Source organism: Ctenopharyngodon idella, chromosome 11, assembly GCF_019924925.1.
Source record: "Ctenopharyngodon idella isolate HZGC_01 chromosome 11, HZGC01, whole genome shotgun sequence".
NCBI classification, from domain to species: Eukaryota; Metazoa; Chordata; class Actinopteri; order Cypriniformes; family Xenocyprididae; genus Ctenopharyngodon; species Ctenopharyngodon idella.
The window spans coordinates 29,000,892-29,022,763 of record NC_067230.1 but is presented as its reverse complement, the minus strand read 5'-3'; the positions used below and the strand labels follow the sequence as shown (position 1 = coordinate 29,022,763).

General features: G+C 36.9%; 1 protein-coding gene across 2 annotated transcripts; it reads left to right on the top strand.

The window, feature by feature from the left end:
• The first annotated feature begins 121 nt into the window (after window positions 1–121).
• On the top strand, window positions 122–21,776 carry si:dkeyp-61b2.1 (uncharacterized). Of its 2 annotated transcripts, none has more exons than XM_051912124.1 (10): window positions 122–219; window positions 2,209–2,254; window positions 3,928–4,023; window positions 9,112–9,301; window positions 12,180–12,331; window positions 12,422–12,565; window positions 13,598–13,747; window positions 14,220–14,239; window positions 16,879–17,095; window positions 20,594–21,776. In XM_051912124.1, the coding sequence occupies exons 1-10, from the start codon at window positions 169–171 to the stop codon at window positions 20,812–20,814; spliced, it is 1,287 nt and encodes a 428-aa protein (XP_051768084.1). In that variant the 5' UTR covers window positions 122–168; the 3' UTR covers window positions 20,815–21,776. The 2 variants fall into 2 exon arrangements, with proteins under 2 accessions (XP_051768084.1, XP_051768085.1); XM_051912125.1 differs by having other exon boundaries at window positions 153–219; window positions 13,598–13,714.
• Window positions 21,777–21,872: the final 96 nt, after the last annotated feature.

Here is a 21,872-nt window from a genome sequence, read left to right as displayed (position 1 = left end):
AAATGATATTAATGTGTAAATATTGACTTAATCATATGGACGTGCTGATTTAGTGTAGATAAGTTAATTGTAGCGAATACTACAGTTAACGCCCCCTTGCTCTCACATAAAAGGCATCAAACTGAATGACACATTTACTGCAGCTCTCAGAATCTGTGTCTGTTCATCATGACACCATCTACCTCAAGAAGCAACACTTTTATTCTGCTGTTTTATCTGGTGAGTTTGGCTTTTCTTTCTATTTTCTTACTTTCTGTTTTCAATAATATTAGTTTATCACGGGTGTTTTAAAAAGGGACTTTTATTATTATTGTCGCTGTAGAATTTAGCTATCATAACTCGGACGGAGCTTCAAAATAAAGGTTCCAATTAGCGCCAAAAAATGTTACAATTTGATGCCACGGAAGTTTATATTCAAGTTCCACAAAGAATTTTACAGAGTTCTTCAGAAAACAAATATGATTTAACATCAAACAACTTTTTAGAATTCCAAACAACCATATACATTCTAAATGGTTCCTGCTAAGACGAGTGAGTGTTAGAAAGAATCTTTTAAAATTGTTTAAAGTCCAAATAAAATGCCGCCTAGAAAGGTTTTGAGACATGCAGATAATTTTGTGCCATCTCATTCTTGGTCTTTAATGAGATTTAATAATTAGTCAAAAGTTTTGCATGTTAAATCAGGTGACTGCTATTAAATATTCACACTAAGTAAAAGAGTTTAAACCAAGAGGCATTGAATGCAAAACGCGGCTTCTCAGTTCCAGCACATTGACCCTTTAAAAGGCTTTAACCAAGTGCACTTCATAATTTAGTCACAAAAGAATTTCCAGTCATTTTAGTAAGAGGACAACAAAGCCTGTCAATTACTGGTAATCTTCATCTGAACCTACTCATTTCTCATTTCAAAAGGAGAGCTTTGAGTTGTGATAGTTCTACCACAATATGACCAAGATAAAATAACCGATCTATAAAAGGATCTTTCAAAACAGATCAGTGAGATGAACCCTGGATAGAATGGACATTCAGTTTAGTTGGTTTGATATTACGCAGGGATCCCCAATGCAGAACCAGCCCACACTCACAACAGGAATGAAACCGTGTCTCTTGACTTGCTTTTCATAATTTGTTTCCCTGTACATTTTGTGTGGTTTTTAGTGACCAGGTCAGAAGAGCAAACCTGATAAGAATTTTTCTGTGGGTGTTTCTCGGGTTGAGAAATTTCCATTTTGTGACCTGTCCCTTATCTGTTTGTTCTCAGGCAGTTTGACAAAAAACGAGTATGTGTTTATGTGAATTTGGCAGTCACATTGATTGTCCTTTATTGGCATTTTTCCTAGAAGTTAGCCGACATCAACAGGTGGACGGTACCTGTTTTTACTCTGCGATAGGGTGACACGGAACTGTCTGTTTTCAAATTTATTAAACTAGATGTCAATTTCTGACTCATCTTGTCAGCTCATTTGTTTCATCTGATGATAGATTTTTTACTTTAAGATAATCTAGTTAAAAGCATCTGTCACAATAACGGCTATCAAACATGTTGGCAGACCTCCAAAATAAACACAGTTCGTCATCAAATGACTCTTTAAAACCGCACACCCTTCCTAGTAAATAGAATAATGCTAAGTTCATGCACTTTTCTCTATGTCATCTATTTAATAATGTCACAAGCTTATGTTACTACCTTGGAGACTTACTCAGTGATGTTACCTAGTTGTTTTTGAACTGATTGTGCAATCCTAAAACTGGTCAAAACAAAGAAACTTCTGTTGGTTACAAATGTTTTGAAGCTGTTTTTTTAACCTTTACTTCTTTTCCCAAAGACATTTAGATTCAGGGTGTGTTCACACTTGGCAGGTTCAGGTTCAATTAAAATGAACTTGATTGTTCTATAGATATCATTCGCTATATCTCCAGGGCACACGCATACCCAAATGTTTTTTGGCAGATGCAATCATAGAGGCTTGTTTGCTGTCGTCATCTTGGCTGCAACTGTGTATTTTCGTTCAAGTTTAAACCTTATAGTAAACAAGCCTAGTTTACTATGTCCGGTTTAATGATCGACAGAATACAGAAAAACAAAGAAAGGCCCAAGAAAAGTAGAAATTGATTTGGAACATTTGGGTCATCTGATATAAGTAAACAATATTTATGATTAGGATCCATGTACACATTTGTATTTCCACTGTTGTTCTTCTTTTTCAGCTTTTTCCATTTATACACACCAGCTGTCCTAAAAAATGTGCCAATGGTAAGTTTACCACTTCCTGAGTTGAATTAGATCCGCCTGTAGTATTCTTGGTAACTATGCCCATTATGACCTCAATGACTGGTCTCAGTTTATTACTCACTCATGATATATCTTTAGGCTGTTATCTTGAAATAGCTGGAAGAAAAAAAAAATATGATTAAGAGAGTTGGAAACAAAAGTACACTTCTTTTGAAGGCTGATTGATGTCAATGACATTTAAACAGCTGGATCTTATTTTTTTTTTATCAAAATTGCCCAAGTCTGGGTTTAAAACTTAGGTTCTAAAAGGAGGTTTTGGTAGCAATGCAATGGAAGAACCATTTTGGGATCCCCAAAAGAACCTTTTAGAGAACAGTTCTTAAAAGAATAATAATCTGAAGAACCTTTTCCCAATTTAAAGAACATTTTGTGCAATGTAACGGGATTTTAAAGACATTCTGGGTTGTTTCACCTCAAAATTATGACAACATCACCAATACTGAACACACCAAATTATACGCTAGACATTAAACAACCTTGCGTAAGCAGCATGACCTAATGCATGACCTAATGTCTTTTCATAGTAAAAAAAAGTGGTTACTTACTCAACCTTTCCATTTAGTTTCATGCAATTTTGTATTGCATAAGCCTTATGCTACATTTAGTGGTGTATTTTAAGCCAAGCATCACTAGACAAATGCGAGAAATGATACCTTAAAGGCAAAGTTCACCCAAATATGAAAATTCTGTCATCATTTACTGACCCTCAAGTTCTTCCAAACATGTATGAGTTTCTTTCTTCTGCTGAACACAAAAGAAGATATTTTGAAGAGTGTTGGAAACCAAACAGTTGATGGACCCCATTGACTCCCATAGTAGGGTGAATTCAGGTTTATTGGGACACTTTTTCCCAATCAGCTCAATGGCAAAAAGTGTCCCAATCACCCTGAATTCACACCTATTTTTTCATACTATATTTCAAAGAAATGCATACAGGTTTGGAAGAACTTGAGGGTTTGTAAATGATGACAGAATTTTCATTTTTGGGTGAACTGTCCCTTTAAATTGTGCAGCTTGAGGAGAAGTGTGCTCTTACTTTAAGCGGTCAGACTCCTATATACTATAGTTATCTAAAGACTAGAATATTATATAACCAACTCTTGGAGATGGATTCTTTCAACTTGGGCAGTAAAAAACACCTAGAAACTCTTCTGAACACCTTAGAAACCACATAGAAACCTTTTGGAACAGTCATAAGGTTTTTGCAACACTCGTGTTTCCTTGTGAAATTGAAAAATCTAGTGTCACGCTGCCAGTCAGCATAGGTTAAAGTGACAGATGGGTTGTTTAAAACAGTCAGTCTGTCCCTAACTTGCATTTACAAACATGAGCAGATCATCTCCCATGTTTTTTACAATGACCAAAAGCTTGCACCATCTGTCACAATAAAGCCTTGACTTGAGCAAACTGACTATAGGGAGTTTACTCAGCCTTTAACTGAATGCCTTTCCCTCAGGTTTCAGAATGTCTGTATGTTTGTGTATGAGTATGTGCTTATAGAAACCCTCCACCAGTCACTTCAAAACTCTTGTAATCATGCTGCTTAATGTGCTTTTACTCTTGCACATCCAGCAGAGTATCACATAAAGATTACTTTTGATGTCGGTGTTGTTTGTGTTCTGTTTCTCATGTAGGTTATAACGTACACGATTGTAAGTGTGAAAGTAATTGTTACCGGCAACTCAAACAAGGAATCCAGACATGTCAACGCTGCACTGAAATGTGTTCTGGTTAGTGATTGCATGACATTTCCCAGCATTTAAATGCTAGTAAGCTTTAAAAAAATATTTAACAAAGGGCCATATTTAATTAATGTAATCCTTTATTTAATTTCTTCATACATATTCCTGGTCTTACTGTGTGTGACTCATTATTATATTGAAAAACGTTCTGTTTTTCCTATGTACAGTAATAATTCATAGATTGTCTTTCAACCATATGTACTACCTTCCTCTGAAACATTTTTCCAATGATGTCACTAAGGACGTTAAGGAAGTTTCCAGGAGAGTAATAATCTGGAATGCCCACATTTCGTCATCCAATTCATTCACACTGGATAAAATAAAAAAAACTTATTCACATTATTCAGTGACAAAGTGGGGTGTCATTTTAACACTGAATAATGTGAATATCCCATTTCACTCAGGAAAGTGTTGCCTTTTACAGATGTAAAAACTGACAAATCGTGCACAAGACTGGGAATGTGATATAAGAAAGTAAACAGTCAATTTCATGTTGACTTTAACTCATGGTAAAACATCTGCATCGTCTTGCACATGACAAGCGTTCTAAAAAACGCAAGCTTAATTTAAAATAAGTTCAATAACGCATCTCGAGACCTTGCATTTTTATCTATTCCACTGCTGGCGTCTCACGTTTTTCAATGTAAAAAAGCGTTATGTGTGAATGGCATGTTTTTGCATTTTAAAACTGCCTGGCATTTCATATTTGAGCACTGCGTTTTAAAGGCCCACTGAAGTGCCTTGAAACGTGCAGCTTCATTGTGTTGACGTAATTTCCAATGAAACAGGAAGACACGGCGGGATATATCTAGAAGCTCCTCCCCTTTTTCAAAATAGCCAATAGCGTTTCGCCTAGATCACAGCACGGCCAGAGCCGTTAAGCTCGTAAAACCAAATTTTCTTCATAATCTCTAACTGTTTCTCCTCCATATTGCTTTAAAATCATAGCATTGTTTGTAGAATTCAAATGTGCCTGAACGTTTTGTGGTCTGTGCCAACCAGTATTGGGCACGTTACTTTAAAAAAGTAATTAGTTATAGTTACTAGTTACTTCTCACAAATAGTAACTGAGTTAGTAACTGAGTTACATCATTATAAAAGTAACTAATTACCAGGGAAAGTAACTATTGCGTTACTTCTTTTTTTTTTCAAATATGTCAAATAACTTGGATGCCCCCAATATTAAATATAAGTCTTAAAATAAATTATTCTTGATCCGACTCGTGACTCATGATCCGCTCTTGCTCACGACATGAAATTTCTCTGTACTGTACTACGTGTTGGTAGCCATTAAAGGAAAAGTAGTTTCATATTTATGTTTAAATAGGCTTAAGTTCTGTTTTAAATTTATCTATTTGATTATGAAAAGTGAACAGCATGAGTAAGATAGAATACATCATAAGATGCGCAATATATCGGGAGACATGCAGTGGGTCAGACATGATTTTGACCACTTCATTAAGTTTTGTTTTGTAGAAAGCCTTTCTTTAAAGTGAATTTCGTTTTTGTAAAAATTGTATCTTAATTTTAATCAATGGTTCACCAACCAATTATCTGGATTTAATAAATAAGAAGCAAATATAGCAGACAATATAATCATGACATGGAGGCGCCAGCGCGATCACTTGCACGTGAACTGGAGCGTGTCTTATAGGCTAAATGAACCGAAACTCACCATATAGGCTGCTTGCCTCACAGACATGAGATATATATCTATAGAAAGCTTGAAATGTCTACTTTTAAATGAAATAATTCAAAACAAAAAGAAATAGGCTACTCTCTGATTATGTAATCTGAATGAATTGTGCATTCTCTCTCTAAGCGCATCCACATGCAGAGATGATGAGAGTCAGTTATGTCAACTTCATCTTTGCAGCCGACACTGATTCAGAAAACATTAGTTTATTAATAAACAATTAAATGTCTCCTTGCTGTTTTTGCCACATTTATAATCATTACTTTTGCCGGTTCTTTATGGCAAGCTTTATGTGTGCGCTTGAGTGCTATATACAGTGCTCAGCGTAAATGAGTACACCCCCTTTGAAAAGTAACATTTTAAACAATATCTCAATGAACACAAAAACAATTTCCAAAATGTTGACAAGACTAAGTTTTATATAACATATGTTTAACTTATAACATGAAAGTAAGGTTAATAATATAACTTAGAGAACTAAATTTTCAGTTTTACTCAAATTAGGGTGATGCAAAAATGAGTACACCCCACTGAAAGTTTCTGGAGCAAAGCTAAATTTTAGATTACGAATGTCTAATTTAACAAGAATTCAACCACAGGTGAGTCTAATTATTCATTACACGGGTGTCCAGCAGACAGTTGACTATAAAAGGGTGTTAAAACCCCTTCCCATTTCATGCTGTCAGCAATGGTACCACATGGAAGAGAAATGTCACAAGAAAGAAAATAATTTCTTTACACCAGAAAAGTAAAGGCTACAAGAAGATCAGCAAAGCTTTACTTCTCAATACTGTAGCAAAAGTGGTACAAAAATTTAAAAAAGATGGAACTGCAACCATCTCACAGAGACGTCCAGGTCGTCCGTGGAAGTTAACACCTCGACAAGAGCGTCTTCTGATGAGAAGGGTTGAAGAAAATCGGCATGCAAGTTCGTTGCAGTTATCTAAAGAAGTAGAAAGCCAAACTGGAGGGACTACTTCCCGTGACACAATATGGCGTACACTGCAGAGGAATGGCATGCATGGGTGCCGTCCACGAAAGAAGCCTTTCCTAAAGCCCAGGCACAAAAAAGCCCACCTAGAGTTTGCCAGGGCCCATGCTGACAAAGATGAAGACTACTGGGACTCTGGAGTGATGAGACCAAGATAAATGTTTTTGGAACTGATGGCTTCAAAACTGTATGGCATCGCAAAGGTGAGGAATACAAAGAAAAATGCATGGTGCCTACAGTGAAACATGGTGGTGGCAGTGTCCTTATGTGGGGCTGCATGAGTGCTGCTGGTGTCGGGGAGCTGCATTTCATTGATGGCATCATGAATTCACAGATGTACTGCTCTATACTGAAAGAGAAGATGCTACCATCACTCCGTGCCCTTGGTCGTCGTGCACTTTTCCAACATGACAATGATCCTAAACACACATCTAAGGCCACTGTTGGATTTCTGAAGAAGAACCTGATCTGAACCCAATTGAACACCTATGGGGCATCACTCTCCATCCTCTTTAAAAGAGGTCATTCTTGAAGAATGGAAAAAGATAGATGTTGCAAAATGTCGCCAACTTGTTCATTCCATGCCTAGAAGACTTGGTGCTGTCATTAAAAGTCATGGAGGCCATACAAAGTACTAGATGTAGTAGTTTTTGTTGTGGGGTGTACTCATTTTTGCATCACCCTAATTTGAGTAAAACTGAAAAATGTGTAATCTAAGTTATATTATTAACCTTACTTTCATGTTATAAGTTAAACAGATGTTATATTAAACTTAGTCTTGTCAACATTTTGGAAATTGTTTTTGTGCTCATTGAGATATTGTTTAAAATGTTACTTTTCAAAGGGGGTGTACTCATTTACGCTGAGCACTGTAGCCTATATTATGTAAACGCTCATTATTATGGTTTATTCTCTCCAGCATTTAAGAAATTAAGTTAATACAAATGTGATTAGTCAACTAATGGCTTAAATGAACAACTAGGCTACTAGTCGACTAGAAAAAAACTTATTTCACATATTTTCGATCCAGCCTGTCAGAAAGGGTATTCTGGTTTAAGCTTGCGCTCCAACTCGCATGATCTGACACAGACACACACACACAGAGCATCGAACATTATTATCAGTTTAAAATTATATTTGTGTATGACTAACCTGTACTATTTCTTTACAACAAAACGCTTTGCAGGTCTATGATCTCTATTCACACATCAATCATTATCGGTTAGCATGTGTCCCACCGCCACACACTAGAGATAAAACTTTGCAGGTCCTATGGCTGAGAGAGAGACTACTCGGATGAAAACCTCTTCAGTGAGCTCAATTATAATAATGCGGCATTTTTTTGTCAGTAACGGTAACGGCGTTGTAACGGGAGAAAAAGTAATTTGTTTGATTACTCGTTACTGAAAAATGTAACGCCGTTTATTTATAACGCCGTTATTCCCATCACTGGTGCCAACTTGCATGTCTCTGAACCGGAGCAGACTGTGCTCATGCTGCGGCAGTTCACGTGACACTAACGCGAAAACGGACTTTGTTCGCGTCAATGGAAAGCATATTTACACTGTCTGAATCGTTCCCTATCCTCTATATAGTGCACTGTGCCATTCACCTTATATAGAAACTAGTAAATGTGTGAACAAACGACCGATTTCAGCCGCAGTCTGTTTATAGTGTAGGAGGGGGTGGGACTTCAGATTCGAGAGAGCATTTCATTGGGCAGAAGATTAGACGAGAAGCTGAAGTCCGCTGTGATGTCATGAAAATCCTTGATCTATTTTAGCGGAAGTGAGAGACTGTAAGTTTTGAATGCTTATATCTCCTAAATGCGAGTTTAGTCATTGTTTTGAAACACACCAGCTTATTCATAACCTTAAGGCTAACATAACACATAAAAGCTAAAAAACTTTGATTTCAGGAGGATTTTAAGAACGCTGTGTCAAGTGCGAAAAACGCTGCAAAAGTCGTGAGCGCAGCTCTCAAACACGTCCTTCTATGACGCAAGTTGCATTGTGGAATGCAGAAACGCAAGATGCAGACCAGTGGAATAGAAAGAAAAAATGCAAGGTCTTGAGATGCGTTAAAAGTTTAACTTATTTTAACTTGAGCACCACGTTTTTAGAAGGCTGTGTGTCATGCGCGAGCACAGTAACCAAAGGCGTCCGTCTATGACTCATCTTTACATGGAAAAACGATAGAAAAGTAGCACAGTGAAATACAAAAGCACTTTCTGTGTGAACTGTCCCTAACCTGGGTCAAGCGTAATGTGAAAAGTACACTTCAAATGGAAAGTTTTTCATACTAATAAAAAAACTATAAGATGTTTGTATGGTTTCGTAGAATTATTGTCATTGATGCAATGTGTCTTTGCATATTTGGGTGGAAACAGAGGATAAAAATCAGATGGAAGTAACTCCATGCACTCTGGAAAGTAATCGGGTGTGCTTCTGCAAACCTGGATTTTACTGTGAGAAAAGATACAATTATGACACATACTGCCATAAACCATGTGTTCCCTGTGAGATGGGCACATTCTCCAGCAAACCTTCTCTGAACCCAGCCTGCACACGTCATAAAGAGTGAGTAATATTCATACATATTAGAACATTCATCTATGGTCTGCATTTGTTTTTTAGTTTGCCATAATACCTTTGAATATGTTAGAAATAATGCATGCAAGTTCCTCAGACATGTATTCAATCCACATTGGGGCCAGAATATCTTGGTGACGGGCTCTTTTGTCCTTCATTAAACTAGCACTGTGGCAACAAGTGTTTTAGGGGACTTTTTTAACAGGCAAATGTGTGATTTACACATTATTTTTAATTGCCAATAAGCAGCTAGTCCTTCATGTACTGTAATAATTCAGCAGGGAAAATTTAAAGAGAATGAACACAGAAAATTCATTTGAAAGTAAGATGAAGAGTAATGTGAGGTCACACATGGCAGAGTAACCTAGTTTCACTCTCTCTCCTATATCTATTTTTTTTTTCTCACTCACTTTCTCTATCTCTCGCTCACACATTTTATATCTTTGAGGTTTCTGCTTGTCACTTCTGTTTACAGTGCAATTTAAGCATTCGATTTGTTATACTACAGTATATGGTTCATCGTAACTGTAAATACCGCATCAGCAGGGTAGGGTTGCACCAGCCGTTCGTAAGTTCTTTCTTAAAGTGGAACGTAAAGTCCACACTAGTATCTTAGTAACTACTAGCTAGTTTGTAACTAACTCTGTACTTTATTCGGTTGCACCATTTGTTCTTAAGGCAGAACGTAGCTAGTAGCTCGTAAGGTCTCCGTAAAGTAATGCGTAGTCGCATAATATGACGTTTACCCTCAGTGATCCTTCCAATACATGAGCAGAAGTTTTGAAATTCCGTGAATTTCAGTTTATCCTTCATTCTGACTTATTTTGCCTCACGTAGCTAACAGTAAAAATAAGTTTCTATTAAATATAATAGCCTACTACTTAATCATGAATGTTTTTATATGTAAATAACGTTCAGAAACTGTATTTGAAACGAAATTAATAAGGATCAATAAATAAATACTGATACAAAAAAACATAAAAAAATGACATTTATTGATTATTATGACTGATTTTATTTGACATGCACAACACGGAGTGATGGGAACGATGCACACAGCAGCGCACTGTTTAGGACGGGCTCGTGTTGAAGAGTGGCTAACAAAGTAATCTTTTCACATAATGTTTTCTTTCTTAAAATTTAAGAGAGTGTAAATGTCAGCAGCATCATATATGTGTAAAGAATGAAGTCTGTCAGGTAAAACAAGAGCTTATTGATGCAGTTCAGTCAGTCAGCTATTTTATTCCAACCATTACTCCTGATAGGAGGCTTCCGTAAATATTTAGTTAGAACGTATATTTACGTAGTGCGTAAGTTGTAACTTAGTGCCCATTTACGTCGAAACTAGGCTAAGTTGTAACTGACGCACTGATGGTGCAACCGGCCCGGCTTTGCTATTCGCATTCTGAGAATCAACACACAGTCACTGTGAAGTGTACAGACTGGTACAGACAGCTATAAATGGTTAAATATGCGCAAGGAAGATAAGACTAATCACAATTCAGTATGCAAATTACAGTGATAACAGCTCTGATGGTTACTTTTAGAATTACGAACATTCTATCTGGGAAGGTTGAGGTTAACAAAAGCACACATAAGAGTGAGTTATTTGCTTATTATTAAAGACTTTATAAATAGAAAGACCAAGCACTCGTATTATTATAAATGGGAGAAAGTGCAACACGCAATATGGCGGAATAATTCCCGCCTTCTAAATAAGAGCCAATCGGCGATTGATAAAGTCATCAGCTGTTTGAAATCGTGTACTGTTAAGTAGGTACTACATTTTAATTAAAATGTACTTCATAACCGTTGAAAAAGTATGACCGCCATGTTGTTACTGTCACATGACCTACCAGCGTCAGTTACGTCCCTTCAACTCCATTCACAAATCCTCTCCCGTGGCCTCATGGGATAGTAAAGTGTCCATCGTATGCGCGCTTCAGAATCTCACCGGAAGTAGTAAGTCATCTGGGTACTTTTCGCCTACTGTTTTTCGAATACTGTGAATTCGGACATACTACTCTGTTCGCATACTATATAGTAGAGAAGTATTCAATTTCGGATGCAGCTATCGTGCCACGGAAGCGGCCGTTAGAAGCTCCGGTTCCTACAGAAACAGTCAGACGTGCGCTTACTATAACCCTTATGCGCCAGAGAAACAAGCGCGCCGCCATCTTTATAATGTTGTCTTTGAACTTTCGTTTTTGCGGTAGCTCTGTATATTTCTATGGCATCGCTGTTGAAGAATAATTAGCTGGTGAAGTGGATTTACTTGTTGTAGAGTTTATTAAAGTTACCGTGAGCATTGTAATGTTTAAAGCAGATGTCTTAATAAATGTCAGTAGACCCAGAAGATTTTAAAACGAGCAGTTCATTCATAAATACGTAAGATCACTGTGGAAATACAAACCGGAAGTCAAAAAACGAGCGCAGCGCTGAAAAGGAGCGGGGCTACATAAAGTCTATAGAGACACGCACTTAGTACTGCGCATGCGCATTAGCTTGATCCAGCTTGAAAAATGCAGTTTTTTGTCATGATTCGAGCGTTTAGAAACAAAATTTATGAGACAGTTGTTGTCAGGTTTCATTGGTGATTTCAAATATGATATTTAATCGAAAACTTGGCGAACAGCTTTGGAGAATTTGATGTTTTCCCATTCAAAGAGATAGGAGCTGCACTTGCATGCCTGAGAGGTGTTTCAAAGATAGCCGCCGAGTGAAATAACTTGTCTTAAAGGGACTTTGATATTATTTAATAGAAGGATTAGAACAAACTCTGAGGAATATTGAACCAGTGCTGCCTTACAAACACCCAAGGCTGAGCTGTTCTTGTCTCATGCATTCTCTCTGGCCTTTTCCACAGTTGTGCTCAGTTGGGAATGATAACACTGAAGGAGGGCACAACGACACAAGACAGAGAGTGTGTGTATACCACAACAAAGATGGCATCATTGTCCACCCTCTCCAGTACCAATAATACCATCTATATCAATACAACTTCCACCCCGAGGACAGGTACTGTTGATATATGTTGTTTGGATATACAATCATGTCTTTTTGGAATCTAATGTATAAAATATTTGAATCTTAATGTGAAAAACATAGCAATCCATGGGAGCTTGGACAAAGAGGGCACAGCGACACAGGACGGAGAAAGTGTGTATGCCACAACAAAGATGGCAGCGTCATCAACCCCCTCCAGTACCAATAATACTATCTATACCAATTCAACTTCCACCCTGAGGACAGGTACTTTTGGGATGAGTTGTTTGGATATAAAATGTCTTGTTGGAATGTAATGTTTAAAATACTCAATCTTTATATTTGATTCTTAAAGTGAAAAAAAAATAGTAACCTTGCAAGATATAAACTCGTAATTCTGACTTTCTTAGAAATGCAAGTTTGTAATTGTGAGATTAAAAGTCAAAATTAAACTTTTTTTATTTTATTTTTTTCATAGGCAGAAATAACCAGATTTATTTAATGAAAAATAAAGAATATATCACCTAAAATTTGAAATGAATCATCAAAGAAAATCAAGCCTACTTTAGGACCATTAAGTTTTTTGTAGCATTAGTTTCATGAAAATTATGCACATTTTTCAAATCTAAATTAAAGTATTTTTATAATATGGTAGTATTTTTGTGCTTTTAAATAATAAAATGAGAATCACCATGATAATCATAGCCTCAAAAATGAAAAAAAAAATTTACTGTAATGAGAATTTGTGGGGAAAGTGTGCTTAACTGTAATTAAAATAATTTCAAAATAAACAAAAAATGGCTTAATTTAAAAAATAATAATAATAATTTTGTTTCTTTCAGTTTAGGGTGAAAGTTTTTTGTTCAATTTATGGATAAAAAGTAATTACATTCTCTTAGAATGACCATAAAACTAATAGTCAAGTCACCTTTATTTATATAGTGCTTTATACAATACAGATTATTTCAAAGCAGCTTTACAGTGATAACAGGAAAATGATTCAGTGATGCAAACGGAGATCAATTCGGCTGTACAGCAGCTTTAAAAGAAAACAGTGTTATTGTTCAGCTGAAGTCAGTTCAGTATTGATTGATTCAGATCTGTTGTAAAGCTCGTCAGTAATTCAATTAGTTTATTACATCCATTAAGCAGTTCTGCAGAAAAACAGTGATGTCTTCATCCAGCTCAGTTCAGTTGACATCCAATAGCGTCAGTGCAGTCAAATCAATATTGTCGAATATACAGTAATACATAGCATTATGAGTGAAATGACATTGTGTTTCTCTTTGTCATCACCAGAGGGCATACCACAACCCATAGACCAGGACAAAGAGAAAAGGGAGTTCCATTGGCTGCTGCTACTAATCTTACTTCTGATGCTCTTGTTCATGGCTGGATTTTGTATGCTGATGAAAGGCAAGGCCCTGAAAACCCTTTCAAAATGCTTCGGTATGATATGAAGTCTATAATGCATTGGCTCTTTTGAATACTTCAGCATGCAATAGGCTACAAATCAATACAAATAACACAACCCTGCAATGATACTGTGTTTTTTTTTTTGTGGAGTTTTCAAAAAATGAAATCTAAACCCAAGAAACTCCTTTTGAACCACAGCATTCTATTGTCATGTCTAAAGTGCAGTGTACTGGCTATAAGCGTCCTGGAATCCACCCAGATCACTTCTTACAGTAAAGCGAATTGCATTGTGTCTCACGTGCTTTAATTCCCATAAGGTCGCACTCAACATAAACATTCACAGTGTTTCAGAATGACATGGAATTAACACATCTGTTCAACCTGAGAAACCACAGAACGCCTATTAGCACGAAACATATATTTCACATTGTCACTGTGCACCTACATGAGCTGCTCTGACTCTTACACATACAGTGTATTAACTTATTTCTTGTTTTCATTTTAGGTTTAATAAATGGAGAACATGTAAGTACTTTTTGAGATTGCATATCACAATAAATGAAATAAACTTGATTTTGTTCATATAACCAAAGTGTTAAAGAGGACCTATTATGCTCTTTTTCAAAGTCTTGATTTTGTTTTTGGGCTCTACTAGAACAGGTTTTCATGCTTTAATGTTCAAAAAACACATTCATTTCCTTACAGTCTCCATTGTTGCAGCTCCTCTCTTCCCAGTCTGTCAGTAACGCTCTGTTTAGTTCCTGTCTCTATGAAGCCTCTCCTTCTGAAAAGCACAATGTGCTCTGATTGGTCGGCTAAACCAGTGTGTTGTGACTGGTCAAATGCTTTGAGCATGTTTGGAAAATGCCCCGCCCCTTACCATAACCACCAGTTTCATCACACTACTAACTCAACCAGGCCCCGTCCCTTTATTTTGCGTATGCATTGGGCGGGAATTATTTAAATGAGGAATATTGTGACTTGTTCGTTCCTGGAAGAAAACTTAAGACTACACTCTAAAAAAATGCTAAAACCAACCCAAAGTTGTTAAAAACAACCCAAGTTGGGTTGAAAATTGACAACCCCAGCGTTTGGGTTAAATGTTTGCCCAACCTGCTGGGTAGTTTTATTAAACTCAACTATTGTTTAAAAATTACTGTATTGCTTGCTTAAAATGAGCCCAAAATATGTTGGAAATTAACATTTATTAATCTGTTTACAACCTAAATTCTGGAAATGTTGGGACGTTTTTTAAGTTAGAATAAAATGAAAACTAAAAGACTTTCAAATCACATGAGCCAATATTTTATTCACAATAGAACATAGATAACATAACAAATGTTTAAACAGAGAAATTTTACACTGGCTGAAAAAGCAAGAAATTTTGAAAAGATTCAGCTGGGAGAACATCTAGCAACTAATTAAGTTAATTGATATCTGGTCTGTAACATGATTAGCTATAAAAGGGATGTCTTAGAGAGGCAGAGTCTCTCAGAAGTAAAGATGGGCAATCTGTGAAAGAGTGTGTAAAAAGATTGTGGAATACTTTAAAAACAATGTTCCTCAACGTCAAATTGCAAAGGCTTTGCAAATCTCATCATCTACAGTGCATAACATCATCAAAACATTCAGAGAAACTGGAGAATCTCTGTACGTAAGAGACAAGGCCGAAGACCTTTATTGGATGCCCGTGGTCTTCGGGCCCTCAGACGACACTGCATCACTCATCGGCATGATTATGTCAATGACATTACTAAATGTCAATCAGCTGTGCCTAAACACAATCCGCCGTGCCATCTGCAGATGCCAACTAAAGCACGATCATGCAAAAAGGAAGCCATGTGTAAACATGGTCCAGAAGCGCCGTCGTGCCCTGTGGGCCAAGGCTCATTTAAAATGGACTGTACAAAAGTGTTCTGTGGTCAGACAAGTCCAAATTTGACATTCTTGTTGGAAATTACGGACACTGTGTCCTCCAGGCTAAAGAGGAGGGAGACCTTCCAGCGTGTTATCAGCGTTCAGTTCAAAAGCCAGCATCTCTGATGGTATGGGTGTGCATAAGTGCATACAGTAAGGGCAGCTTGCATGTTTTGGAAGGCACTATGAATGCTGAAAGGTGTATATAAAGGTTTTAGAGCAACATATGCTCTCCTCCAGACGACGTCTATTTCAGGGAAGGCCTTGTGTATTTCAGCAGGACAATGCAAAACCACATACTGCAGCTATTACAACAGCATGGCTTCGTCATAGAAGAGTCCGGGTGCTGAATTGGCCTGCCTGCAGTCCAGACCTTTCACCTATAAAAAACATTTGGCGCATCATTAAACGAAAGATGACCACAAACTCTTCAGCAGCTGGAAACCTATATCAGGGAAGAATGGGACCAAATTCCAACACCAAAAACTCCCAGAAACTCATAACCTCGATGCCCAGATGTCTTCAAACTATTTTGAAAAGAAAAGGAGATGCTACACCATGGTAAACATGCCCCCGCGCCAACTATTTTGAGACCTGTAGCAGGCATCAAATTTGAAATGAGCTCATTTTGTGGATAAAAGTGTAAAATTTCTCAGTTTAAACATTTGTTATGTTATCTATGTTCTATTGTAAATTGGCTCATGTGATGTGAAAGTGTTTTAGTTTTCATTTTATTCAAATTTAAAAAATGTCCCAACATTTCCGTAATTCGGGTTGTAATACATGAACATTTATTAAGAAGTTTAATGAATAATAATTAAACAATAAACATTTATTAAATTGTTTATTAATAAATGTTCACCTTTGCCTCTAGTAATTATGCGTCTGATTTTTAATTTTCAACCTATTTTGGGTTCATTTTAAGCCAGCCATATAGTAATGTTTAAACAATAGTTGGGTTACATAAGTCTGCCCAGCATGTTGGGCAAACATTTAACCCAACCGCTGGGTTTGTCCATTTTCAACCCAACTTGGGTTGTTTTTAACCCAGCATTTTTTAGAGTGTACAACATCAGTGCACACCGTTTCAGGGAGTTCAGAAACGGTGCGCACTGATATAGAGAATAACTCCCGCTGGAGGGACTTTGTGCTTTGTAACTTTGCAGACAGAAAGTTGAAGAAAAAAGCATAAAAGGTCCTCTTTAAAGTGAAACTTCCCCTTTAATTTTGTTTTATGGTCATTGTAGGAAGAACAGCAGCACTCGAGTCTGATGGCAGGTGACCACCAAATTTTGTCCAATTCCCAATCCAACAGCTCAATAGACATGGAGACTAAGATACCGCTCGGCAGTGATGTCAGAGAGGTCAAAGGTCAGAGTATGGAGATGATACCCCAATCTGGGGTTGTGCGGCAGGTCACAGTCGAGCACAATGGGAGGGGTGAGAACGTCAACAATACTGTAGGTGAGTCCTGGAAGCCTTCTTGAGCATAGAGTCACGAACATTATGTTGAACATCGCGTTTGAATTTGCATTTGAACTTGGATCTTTGTCAAAGATTTAAAGATTAAACAACAAAGGAGATTTTAGGAAGAACCACTACAACTCGAAGATTTTGTGAGCTGCTATTTACTTATAATCTCCTTATAATTTAATTTGCATTGAATATATATATAATATATGCTCACTCAGATCTGGGAATATAGTGCATAAGTCATGTGGACACTGAAAAAAAACTTCTCTGCAAACCTGGAATTTATTATATATTGAGATTATTGTTGTAATTTGCTTTGGATAAAAGCATCTTCTAAATATATAAATGTAAATGACATGCAGTATGACAAAGGTATTAATGCATGTTTTCGGAAAAATTTATCAAAATGAAGTGAGTAAAACAGGGAAAAAAAATATCTGCCAGTGTGGTAAGAAAAATAAACTTTATTTATTTATTAACTTTGTTTATTAAACTTTATTTTTCTGAGCCCACTGAAGCATTTTAAGATAAAGATGAACATAACTATAGCGTCCAAAACAGTGGAAGATATCATTCTGTTTATTCGAAGCGTGTGCTCGTCTGTCAATTTAAATGCTCAAGCTTATTACAACAGGATGGATTCTGATTGGCTGTCAATGTTTTTATCATTCATCAGCTGGATAAAATTGTTCTGAAAGTGATTCCAACAATATCGTTTCTCTGTGCTGTTATCGTTATAGCGGTGGTGTGAGCTCTTCTATTCTTAAAATTTAAGAACTATTTTTAGAACTATATCTTTATCATTATCTTTATAGTTATCATCCTTGGTGTGAACAGACATTAAATCGCCATCCTTTATTGTAGGCAAAAGAGCAGCATCTTTTGTGTTTCCCGGGTCTGATGAGTAAATGATGACAATTAATTTTTGGGTAACTACTCACAAGGAAGTAACCGCTGTAATACTTTCCATAGAATATTTCTTTTTTGTTAGAACTGGCAAGTCACTGGCAGGTTTGAACTTGAATGTTTCTGCTTATGTGATGGTAATGTGTGATTAACTTGTGTTCTGTCACTTAAGGCAAACACACATTTCCTTGCACTTTATCTTCAAGTCCACTATTGTCTAAATTCCCATTTTCACTTCCTGTTACTGTATGTGGGGCTTTTTTCTTTTACAACATAGGCGCTTTTTTGTTTGTTTTGGATTTCCTTCTAACATAAATTTCCAAGACTCAATAGTCTATAAAAACAAAAACGCCCAAAAATGGATGTAAGCTGCTGAACCAGGAAAAATGTGGAGGGCAAAATCCAAGAGACCTTGGTAAACAAGCAATGCATGTTAGCTTTTCACTGCTCCTGTTGGATTTGATACAAAACGGTTGGGTTCCTCTCTGTCCACCTAGACAGTATTTTAAAGAGGCCATATTATGCCCTTTTACAAAATCTTGATTTTGCTTTTAGGGTCTACTGCTTGAATGTTCAAAAAGACCTTATTTTTCCACACATTTGACATTGTCACAGCTCCTCTCTTTCTAGTCAGTAACGCTCTGGGGTGATTTTCCCAAAGCCAAATATGGTCACAAGTTCTGTTGTTACCAAGAGAGTTCATCAGATCTTGCAACCGTAGTAGGATAACAATGCTTTTGGGAAATGCACCCTTGTTTAGTTCCTGTCTCTCTGAAGCCCCTCCTTCCGAAAAGTGCAATGTGCTCTGATTGGTCAGCTGGAGCAGTGTCTTGTGATAATAACTAACTCAACCAGGCCCCACCCCTTTATTTTGCATATGCCTTGGGAGGGAATTATTTAAATGAGGTATATTGTGACATGTTCGTTCCCAGAAGAAAACTCAAGACTACAATGGAGGCATTTCAGGGAGTTCAGAAACAGTGACACTGATATAGAAAATAACTCCCGCTGGAGGGACTTTGTGCTTTGTAACTTTGCAGACCTTTTTCATGCTCAAACACTAAAGAAAGATGAACGTGGAAAAAAGCACAAGTCCTCTTTAAAGGGGTCCTGAATTGAGAAATCAACTTTTCCTTTTGATATATAAGAGGTCATCGTACTATGAGAATATCCTGTAAGTTTCCGAACTGAAAACTTCCTTGTTAGGCCAATAAAAGTTTTTAATGACACCAGGCCCAGCAAATGACTGATCCTGGAATGTGCCTATCTATGTCATAGATAGGTGAAACCCTGCCTCCGCAGAAGAAATCAACACCTACTTCATCATTGCATCGTTAGCCCCGCCCACTAGCGTGTTAGTGAGATGACGAGGAGAGAAGAGCGATACAGAACTAAAAATAACGTTACCTTTCAAAGGATCCTAATGCTAGGAATATGGTTATTTATTTTCAACAATGTGAATGTCTCAGTTGAGATTTATTTATTTGTATTCGTTACATTTCACTGTGGATTCTTTGGTAAATCAATCGCATTTCGGCGCAGGCTTTGCAAACAGACTTTTACGATATGGACTCGACAGTAATGCGAGAACATGTGAGTAACTGTGTTCATTCTAATGCCTGATCTGATATGTAATGATTCATGTACAGTCAGATGTTCTTTGTCTATGTGTCAGTAAATCAAACCAGTGACTAAACTGTCAACTTCACGTTAGTAGAATGAAAATAATCTGTTATTTAATAGTGATTAAATTATATATATATATATATTGTCCCTTTACAATCGCTGGAGCTGTCAATCAAACAGCGCAAGTTTATCGGTGACTGAGTTCTGGACACACGGCAATACTCCCATTTTATTCAACGAATCTCTTAGTTACATCGCGTTTGCACTGTTAGTTATGATGAAAGCATTCATTAGTGTGCAGAAATTGAGTTTGTCTGTGATCGGCTACAATGTTCATCACTGCAACCTTTCATGCCACGATCTAAATATAATGCTATAATCAACACTTTTTACGATTAGTAAACCTTGAGAGCTGTAGTAGTAAAAGGTGCTAAAAGTTTTCAAGAGAGTAATACTAAGCTATTTCATATGCAAAGATGTCAGCCAATCACAGCAGTGGGCGTTTACACTGAAGTCTCACAGCAGACACGCCCCTTAAAACAGAGCGTTCAATTCTAAGGGCTAAAATCAAGGTAGGAAAATGTCTTTTATTTCTAAATTATAACCATTTTTGATGTAAAAAGCATACTAACATTATAAGTGCACCCCAAGAAACATTATAAAACAATAAAACAACCCAGTTCATGACCCCTTTAAGACTTAAATGTTGCACACATCAAAGGCTGTTCCAAAAGGTAGACAGCAACATTATGATGTCCTCTAAGATTCCTTGCTTTGGACAAAAGCTATATATATATATACATGATGCTACCATAGATTTGGGCTAAAAAAGGTACCTTAGAAGCCAGTATAAGTTTGCTGCATATATTTTTGCATTGAGAGGGCAAAAATAAGGCCTGTTTTGATTTTAAGAACAAGAAAAGGTGTGTTGACTTCATCATCATTTGTCTATTTTAGGGTCCATCTACATCTACTCTCCTGGAACAGTGATTTTAGGCTCTAACTCGGGCGATAAAAAGGAAGAGGCAGGAGTTTGCGAAGAAGCCCGTCCCCTCATTGGCTCACCACAGCAAGAGTCAAATCCACCCTCACAGGAGGTCAGAATAAGAATGAGTGCACAGGAAGAGGCCGAGGAGGAACTAAGCTTGAGTTTTCCTGTGCCAGCAACTGGAAAGTGAGAACTTAAATATGTGGTTTCTTGCATGAACTTCAGAATTACCTTCAAAAAGGTTCCATGTTGAATCACAAGGCTGAAAATCACAAGTGGCCAGATGTAAGATCCCTGGTAGATCGAGGCATGATATTGAATGCCAAGGTCATGGTTTTACTTCCTGAGGAACACGCATGCTAACATAATGTATAGGTTAGGCTACCTTGAATGAACTGTTGAGTCGTATACCGAATGCACAAATGTTCTAGATGGAGAGCGTCGAGTAATGAGTTTTGCTTTTTTGCACATTAAGATGATTTACGCTTAATTGATGTTTGTCAATTTTACAAGAAATGCACGTCTGAATTGCTGCTGCAGCAAAAAAAAATATTTCAGACAAAATGTGCTTTTCCTCTTAGAGACACTGTATGAAGAATGTTTGCACAGGAGGTACAGACTAAAGGGTGAGAAAACACCCACGAAGGTGTTATGACTATGAGGTTTTCATAACATGTATCCTATAAGACAGAGGCAATAAAACTAAAATGCAGGTGATGTGCATGAATTGTTTTATCGTTTAAGTGAGTGGTCAAGAACTAAGAGACTTCATCTGTATGTTTAAACACAGGCTTTTGTTCTACCATGTGGGTGTTTAATATGCATGTCTAAAAATACCCAACCTCACCTCTGGAAAGAAGGCGTCTGATTTTACTTCTGTAGGAGTTCGGGGCAGACTGCGTTTACCCTGCAACCTTTACAGCACATCTTAAAAAGGACATTTCTATATTGTGATGGAGTGCTTTCATACATTTCACATCCTCCATTCACTTTAGCATGTGTGTTTGTCTTGTTTTCAGTCTCGCTACACATGAGCTTTATTTATTTTGGTTTGTTTTTCTTCATTGATATTTGTCTTTGGCAGTGTACATTGAGGTTTTGTAAATTAATGTGTTCTGATGCAAAGCAATAAAAGCAAATAATGAAATGAAAGCAAATAAAATCTATTACTTCAATTACATTCTTCCTATCTATCTATCTATCTACCTACCTAATATATAACATTTGAGAGATTCACCTGAAAAAAAT

Coding starts and splice junctions, on each gene's coding strand:
- si:dkeyp-61b2.1 (XM_051912124.1), top strand. CDS start 169: ATGACACCATCTACCTCAAGAAGCAACACTTTTATTCTGCTGTTTTAT. Junction 4,024..9,111: donor CTGCACTGAAATGTGTTCTG/GTTAGTGATTGC, acceptor GGGTGGAAACAG/AGGATAAAAATCAGATGGAA. Junction 14,240..16,878: donor GTTTAATAAATGGAGAACAT/GTAAGTACTTTT, acceptor TGGTCATTGTAG/GAAGAACAGCAGCACTCGAG.